The 8,740-nt window shown below is 46.0% G+C and overlaps 1 protein-coding gene across 1 annotated transcript; it reads right to left on the reverse strand.

Annotated features, from left to right (window-relative positions):
* Positions 1-1,483: 1,483 nt before the first annotated feature.
* Positions 1,484-8,070, reverse strand: eral1 (Era-like 12S mitochondrial rRNA chaperone 1). Its single transcript, XM_037467768.2, has 11 exons — positions 7,811-8,070; positions 6,792-6,950; positions 6,565-6,692; positions 6,409-6,486; positions 6,281-6,327; positions 6,124-6,185; positions 5,870-5,982; positions 5,214-5,549; positions 4,897-5,046; positions 3,771-3,851; positions 1,484-3,177 (listed from the first exon to the last, which is right to left on the reverse strand). Exons 1-11 carry the CDS (start codon positions 7,911-7,913, stop codon positions 3,055-3,057), a joined length of 1,380 nt encoding a protein of 459 aa, XP_037323665.2. The 5' UTR covers positions 7,914-8,070; the 3' UTR covers positions 1,484-3,054.
* Between the last annotated feature and the right edge of the window lie 670 nt (positions 8,071-8,740).

The raw sequence follows: 8,740 nt of genomic DNA on the forward strand, positions 1-8,740 counted from the left end.
AATAAAAAAGGATCAGATGAAAGAGAAAAAAAATGAAGGCGCAGTAAGATAAAGCTAGAAACGTGATGGAGCCCCAGGGGGATGGGGGATAATCCATGATGTCATGGCTTTAATAATTCCTCTACTCGAGGTGTTAGAAGATATTCAGAGAAAGCTCTCCTCCCTTTCACCTAACTGCAAACAGTAGGATAAAACCCCCCCAACAAGTTCCTCCAGGGAACTCTGAATGAAACTGGCCTGATAAAATATGTCATAACGAGAGCGTCCTCCTTTTCATCTCTACATGTGAGGTGAGGACTTGAAAACACGCATATCTATGAACGCAAACGGAAAATGTGTAGATTAAGTGTTATATTGCTGCAGCAGATAAGGAGTCGGAGGGAGGGATAGTCCGACCTTCATCTTTATCTGTGCCCACAAGAGGACCTTCCACACCCTGAATGGGGAGGGTGTTACCATGGTAACTGCCATGTCCCGCCTAACTCGGACATTGCTAAAGAGCATTATGTCGTAGTTCAAGTCCCCTGCTCAGACAAAGACAGTCTGCCAAATGAAGCCGCCCAGGCATCATTTGATGCTGTGAATTTGACAAGCGGTGTTCGAACAACACATCTCATAATTATTTTTTTTTTTTAAATATCTCAGCTCCTCTCCATTTCCTGGAATCGAGCTGAGTGCATGAAAAACAGTTGGGATGATATGACATCAGTTGACACATCGCAGCACTAAATTGCAACCCATGAAGACCGTCACGCATAAATCACCAGGCTGTGAGATTCAGCGGGTTCAGGATGCATTACCACATTCACGCTTTTTAATGGCTGTTTTGGCTTTCTGCTGGGTGCTTTCAATTAGACATGTTTTGAGAAAGGTCTAAACTCACCAGGCATTTCTGTGAAGTGGTTCAGACGTGAATAATATTCGGGGAAATATAAGAAACATTTAGTGCCTCTAGGAAAGCATTTTGTATGGCTGTTGCTGGCACAAAATTACATTAAGTCATGTTGGACAAATGGTGGACAAATGAACTTTTTGCCAAAAATATTAACAAATGGATCAAAAAAGGTTTATTTTTGTTCATTCTTGCTTTTGCCCAGTTGTACTTTTTAACAGGATACATGCAGTTAGAGATACAAACAGGGAACAATGTGTGTAATCAGGGTGTGGGTAATCATTTGGCCAGAGGCAACCAGGTCAGGACTAGATAAGAAAAAGTTTACCCCGTGCAGTCCGGTCCACCCCAGATGCCATCACAGTATGCTAATGAGCCGGGGGGGCCTTTAAGTGTCGGAGGCCAGCGGGCAGAAGAGTGAGAAGCTCCAGACGTGGACACACAGAGGCCACAGGACCGGACCGATGCCGGAAGGTGAGTCCACATACTTCATGTACCACGCAGGTGGAGATGGAGAAGAGGGCGCTTTTTAGCGCCGTAGAAGATCCCATTTTCTGTAAAATATCTTTTTATCTGTATAGCATTTGAAGGCCCGCTCCAAAATACCATCTTTTCCAGATGATTAACATTTTCACTGGTTGACCTTCACTGCTGTGCATCACTAATGAGCCGTCTACCTCTGCCTCGCAGATCCCAAACACAGGAAATGGCTGCTAACTGTTATGTCTTGTGCCCCGGACAGGATATCATCTTATACTGTAAGTTTATTAAAGAGACACTACAGTATAGATGATGTACTATCCAGGGTCTCATTCCCCCCGCCGATCAGCGCACGCTAACCGACTGCGACGAGCCACGCTCAGAGGAGAGGCCGTCAAACCGTTACCATTACTGAGTTTCAGTTATGGTAAGGGTTATACGGCCCTCGCTCCATGTCATCTGCGCCGGGAGGACGAGGACAGCTGTGTGATTGATGTGTTGTGTATGAAGCTCTGTTGGGCATCCACATGTCAATAAACCTTGTGGTTCCCAAAACAAAAACAAGTTTCTCATTACTTTTATTTAGAACACAGCATTGAAATCAGGCGTTTTCTAAGATACTAAGATGCATATAAAGCTTCCTTTACTGTCAGCTGTAAAACTAGCGAGCAGCGGTTGGCTTGTCTAAGTGGGGATCTCTGCCGCGCAGGGCGCCTTCATCTAATCGGCGGGAAGCAGCCGCGGCGCGGAGCAGGGAGCGCTCCAGGGGCTGACGCCGCTCCTGTGAGACATCCAAGGCCTCCCCCCCTCCCTCCTGTCGCCCACCGCTTCAGGCCACTAGCTAGTTATTCAGGGAGATGCCCCGGATAGAGTAACCGCCGAGTTACCTCACAGGCAAGCCGGGAACCAATCCAATCGCCATTATCTGACCCATTTTAGCATTGCGTTAGTGCTCCATTTTGCCATCCATTAGGGAGACGATTCGGCCCCTGGGGGCTGAGCTGGGCTTTATAAAAGAGCCCAAAAAGAAGCTGAGAGGGGGGGAGGAAGAGAGAGAGAGGGGGAAGAAAGCGGCGTAACAAAAAGAAGAAAAAAAAAAAAGCGATAGTCGCTGGGATGGTTGGCCACACTTCAAAAGGCGGCAGAGAGGGCTAAAGTGGTGTGGGAGTGGAGGGAACAGGGCTGCATGGTACATCGGGGACGTTTGAGTGGACGTGGCTGTGGAGGTCCCGCTTGCTCTGAGAGCCAGAGATAAACCACCGGCCTCTTCACGGGTCACCGGACCTGCTCATCCATGAATACACCGGGTCAAACCATCCATTTGATGGGAGTGTGTGTCATGCTCGGTGCCTGAAATATGTCTTTGCTAAATAAATGCCAATAATTGTAATTTGTGGTCTGCTTTTAATGTGAATACTTTCATCACTTTACAGACTCCGATGTGTCAAACGTTTGAGCGTTTCCCTGAAAATTATAATGAGCTCGTCATTATGACAGCCAGGTAGAGTGTGTGGAAGAATCCTCTTAAGTTCCTTTAAACAGGTCCATCTCAGGTGGAGGTCTGACACTGTGGATAAATGCCACCTCATAGCTCCACGTCTGACTCGGGATCTTATCCTTTGTTCCACTTTTGCAGTCACCTAGAATCCCCTCTTCACTATTTAAAGTCATTACATTGCTCTTCACTTCCTCAGCTTGACTGTAAGCTTCAGCTTGACTTCCCTCAGGAAGACACGGGTCAGGTCCTCACTCGCCTCCTGGGCGATGCGCGCTACCATCTGGCCGGCTGTGCCAATCACCATCCTCTGTAGACACAATACATACATCAGGCACCAGCAGAACATATAGAACCAGAGGTTTTAGTACCACTTTCTATAAAAGATGCTTGGTCCATTTTGCATTTGTCTAATATTATTTGTTTAAATATCTATCAATTACTTCTTCTATCAGGCTTCTGTGCAAGGCTTATTTTGCACCTTGGAGATTGCAACAAGCTCACAAATTGATAAATAAGTCAATTGATTGAAATTAGATATTGTTATACCAAAAATAGTCATTAAACAAAGGAGAATTCTGCAGTCTTTCCTGCAAAAGAAACTCCAAAAGTCCAAAACTCAAACATTTCAGTTCCAAAGATACAGCACTAAATATTCTTTTTCATCAAATATGTATGGTTCAGAAAGTCTACTCAAATATTTACAAAGTCCAAAACACAAGGTTAAGAAAGGAATGTGGAGAAATGTAATGGAAAATAAATATTAGAACCCATCAGCGGCTACAGGTGGAAGAAAAGATAAGAGTGGTACTTCTTACTGAGTTGTTTGTTCGGGTGTATTCATGTTACAGCTGATTCAACACCAGGAGAGAACATTTATTTGAGTGTCCCGATCACACTTACCATGTGAGTGTCTTTCTTTGCATAAAGTTTCACCCAAATGTCCAGCTCGCTGTTTTCTCCATCTTGCCAGAGTTCAATCGACTGAAAAGGAACATTTTTAAATAATTATAAATTCTACACAAAGTCAACGTATAACAGCAGCTGTTGGCTCAGAGCAGTGACCACCGCTACATACAATGTTTCCCATGTGTAACAGGTGGAACCCTGAAGAAAATGAGCTACAGAAGCAGAAGACACACACTGGGTGCCAAGAACAGGGAACTGAGGTCCAATCCCAATCCCCCCTAAACCCTGTGAGTGAGTGTTGTGAGGGCTTTGAATGGTGTAAATATGAATGAGACAGCACTTTGCTGCAACATGTCACGTCACCATGACAACGTCAAAAAATCTGACTTACAATAAAGGGTAATTATTTAATACGTTTTACTCTTGGATTTGAACGCCTCATTTTATTCCGAGTAATGCACTCAGTGGGCTAAATCAGCATCTAATGCAGAGTTACGGAAAGGCTGCATAATGGGCTCAAAATGTCTGCCTGAAAGCGCTCGAACCCTCAACAATTTCACAATGGGACATCCCCAAATCCTCAGAGTTAACAGGAGCGCCTCAAATTCCGTGATTGCGTAAGGGTGCAGATTGGGCCTCAAGATGCATTTTGCACAGGCTCACCAAAATTGGACAATGGATTATTGTAAAAACGTGGCCTGGTCTGATGAGTCTTTATTTCAGCTGCATCATTCATATTGCAGGGTCAGAATTCATCATAAACAACATGAAAGCAAGGATTCATCCTGCCTTGTATCAACAGTTCAGGATGCAGGTGGTGCTGTAATGGGGTGTGGTATTTCTTGGCACACTTTGGGCCTCTTAGTACTAATTGATCATTTATTTAAAATGCCGCAGCCTACCTTACTGAGTACTGTCACTGACCCTGTCTGACCACAGTGTCCCATCTTCTGAAGGCTACTTCCAGCAGGACAATGCACCATGTCACAAAGCTCATACGGCGCTTCAACGGAGCGCAAGTCAACATGGAGCGGGAAATTGAGTACGAAGCGCATTAAATAAATCTCAGTGCAGGGCGGTGGGTGGATTCAGTCAGCTTATCGTCACGCATGACTCCCACCTGTGTCATTGAATAGGGCACTTCCTGGGGCAGGTACTCCAGCAGCTTCTCCCTGATGGTGTTGCTGAGGACCTCCTCTGGACTCTGGTCGGTCAGAACCTCACTGTGGTACTGCCACGATCCTGGTTTGGCCCCGGCCATGAAGTATTTCTATGGTGACAGGAAAATATGGAAATGGTTTAAGCCATAAAATCAAAACGATACAAAATAAAAATGGCACTGAGCTAAAGACATCCATTAAAACTAACAACTGCTTCAACTGACATACAGATAAGCTGCACTGAGTGTGCACTTATGATACTTGTTGTCTTGTTTACCTTCAGCGTCTCCACGTCCTCTCTGTCCACAGCGGAGAGCATGAAGATGTCCTTGAAGTGAGGCCAGCCGCGCTGGCTACTCAGCGCCTTCAGCTGCTCTCTGCTCAGCGCGGAGTTGGGCCTGTCGTTGCCATGGTGCCCGCCCGCGCTATCGCCGGGCCCCCCCCCCGTGCTGTCATCGTCGGCCGGTGACTCCGAAAAGTCCTTCTCTGGGCTCCTTTCAGCCCACGGAGGCTTGATCGCCGGCTTGACGGGCAGTCGCCGTCCGTTCACCACTCCGCACGTCAGCTCCGCTGTGATGCTCAGCAGCCGGTCCTTGGCCTTGACCTTGTCGACCTAAAGAACAGTGCAACACACTTGTTTTGATGTTTCGGGTAACTGCTCAAGTCCCGCGATCATCTCGATGTTTCTGATTGTCGAGAGAACCAAATAAAAGACCATCAAAACATGGCCAACAAGGCTTGATTTCACATACATCGACTTGCTGCTGTAAATACTCACTACAGCACCAAATTGATTAATCTGTACTAATGTGAATGAATCCTGTTTAAGTAAAGTTTACTGAAATGACAAAAAAACAACAATACGATATCCATGACCCTTTCAAGATTCAGGTCTTGCATTGACTGGTCCTGTATCAATCTGGGGAAGAATACCTTATTGAGCACCAGGATAGCAGGGATGTCGGGGTGCTGGGCCAAGCATTTGAGCACCTCGAAGTCGAGCCTGCTGCACATCCATCTGTCCGACACATCCACCAAGACTACCACTGGGAATGGACACAGGCTCATTTTATACGACCTTGAAACTCAGTGCCATATTTCTCTCTGAACGTAAAATCGGTCGTATAAAAGTGCCAAAATGAAAACTGCCGCTCAGATAGGACGCTCAGAGTGAATTCATAACATACTCAGGTCGGCTTCTTTGACCGTGTTCCAGGGATCTGTGAGCAGAGTCTTCTCCAGCTGGTGTCTGTGGAAACAGAGGGTCCACTTCACTGTATGATATCACTGCGTATAGACTGCTAATACAATTTAAATACCAAATATATAAAAAAAGACACACACCTTTTGACCTTCGATACAGAAGTGAGACCAGGAGTGTCCAGTAAAATCTGCAAAAAATTAACAGCACTTATATGAATCCATTTTTTATTTTTTATATTATACCAGAAAAGACACGAGAAAGCGCTTACTATCTGCGTGTCATCCTCTGTTAGGACGCCCATTGCTCGGGTCCGCGTCGTGTGCACTTTCTTGGACACAGCAAACACCTTGAAGAAATAATTGTTGACTTTACAAAGTGACCTCCAAGCGTGCAGGTTTAAGAGTGGGACGCTTGAGACAAACACCTTTATGCCAAGGAGCTGATTGGACAATGTCGACTTCCCAGCATTTGGGGCGCCAATAACGGCCACTTTCAAAACCTTTGGGTTGTCGGGCTGATCTGGATGTCTCAGTAACAAAGACAGTTGTTCGCCTGAAAACACACAAACAGAATGTATTACTTACTTACACCAAGTATGGCATCATATTGTTGAGTTTGACCACATCATCGGCGGCCGTGTGATGGGATTACCGCTGTCTGGCGGAACCGAGGCTGGAAGGCGGTAAAGACGGCCGTCTTCCTCGGCTGCTTTGCCTTTAATCAGCCTGTTGAGAAACGCCTCTGAAGTAATGAAACAGGCCGGAGTGAAGATAAATCCAGGTGCCTGCCCTCGGCCCCGGGCCGCCCTTCCTGTAAAGACATCAACATCTCCATCACTTTGCTGCCGGCGGGGCTGCAGGGCAGCTGACTCAATGTGCTCTCTTTACATGCAGAGTAATGCTTCATGTGAATCAATGAGTAGTAAAGTGCCATTTGGATAACTGAGTAACTGCTGAAGCAATTTCGCAAGGATGAATCTTTGGTTTGAGATATGAATGAGGGGATTTGATTACTTCCATCCATTTTATAGTACTGTCACACTACACAAAAGTTAAATATCACTTTTGAGTTTTAGAAAACAATAGTCTTCTGCAGGGACGTGTTGTAGATGATTCCCCTGCCTATGTACCATGATAGGAATTCTGTACTCTTCCCTCACAGAAAAACACAGGCCGTGACCGGTGGATTGAACTCGCCTTCTGCTTATTAATAAAGTCCATCCTGTCTATTGTTAAGTGGAGTTTCAGAGATCACAAATTACCCTCCAATTCGAGGTAAGCACTTTAAACAGTTCGGTGTGTGCACAGTGAAGCTCCGACATCCAGGTGAATCAGCCATAAAACAGACACACACCTGTGAGTGGGGGCGGGGCTTTAAGTACCACGTGTGTAGATCTAGTTTTACAAGTGACAAATCCCCACTTCTTCACCTCTCATGTTGGCACCATCGTTCCTGTATTACTTTGCTCGAGCCATAGAATATATATTTATACACACTGTACAGTACACATACAGTAATACATGAACTGTACAGTAAATATACGGTCCTCTGTATTCTCTCCCCCTGCGCTCTTTAAACACTAGTTTACGCTGTCACGTGGATCCCGCGGATCTCGTCGCACTAGTATTGAGTAGATTAAAGCCGCCTCGCAGGCTCGCTTTGCGACTGACCCGCCGTGAGGAGCCGTGACGCACGGTCCTCTGGAGCCGCCACCGCCAGCCTGGAGAGGACGGCGCCGTCTCGGAAGAACCGACCGCACACTCTGAGAGCCATTTGGACTTCGACGAGCAGCTTCTGTTTGTGGAGAAGATGTGACACAGTGTCAGTCGTTTCAGAGGTGAGACGCTTGTTTACGTTCACATTGACAACCGGAGGGAACCATGTTGCCTTGACCGAAGAGGAGACTTCTTCCGCTATGAAGAAGGTGCTCGCGGATGCTCGCGTGGAGGCTACATCGCCCCCTGGCGACCAGGAATCACGAACACTTATTGCCAAAATATGTTAGACATACAAGGAATTCGACATAAATTTAGCAGCAAATAAGTTAACTAAACAATTCCCCTCATCCAAGTTCTGCCTCCAACAAGCAAACAACTGGAAGTAAGTGCTGGTCACGTAAGCTCCTTATGCTGCATGTAGCCAGCGTGTTGATATTTTTCTCCCCTGTCTCAACAAATTAAATAAGGACCAATGACAAAAGGGAGCACATTCAATTTGTGGGAGGCCGAGTAGGAAGAGAGGGGGAGATTTGGATAGACGAGCACTGCTTCTTGTAAAATAATTTTACCATTGTGTTACCTGGCTAACGCAAGTAGGATATATTCAGAGGCAAATGAAAAATGCGTCAGTGCCAACACAGCTCATCACATTGCACAAAACACATCTGCCAAGATGAGAAACACAGAGTTCAATATCAATGACAGCGCTCAAAGGATCTTGAGTCGGGGGGATGTTTTGTGGATGACTCTGTGAAGGATGGTGCTTAAATAACCACAAATCATACTGCACCGTGCAGACTTTTTTTCCATCCCTTCTTCGTCCCTTGAGTACAAAAAACAGAGCTCATACCCGAGGGGGCTTGAAGCCCAGTGGTGACAGTG

This window comes from Pungitius pungitius, chromosome 16, assembly GCF_949316345.1.
Source record: "Pungitius pungitius chromosome 16, fPunPun2.1, whole genome shotgun sequence".
NCBI classification, from domain to species: Eukaryota; Metazoa; Chordata; class Actinopteri; order Perciformes; family Gasterosteidae; genus Pungitius; species Pungitius pungitius.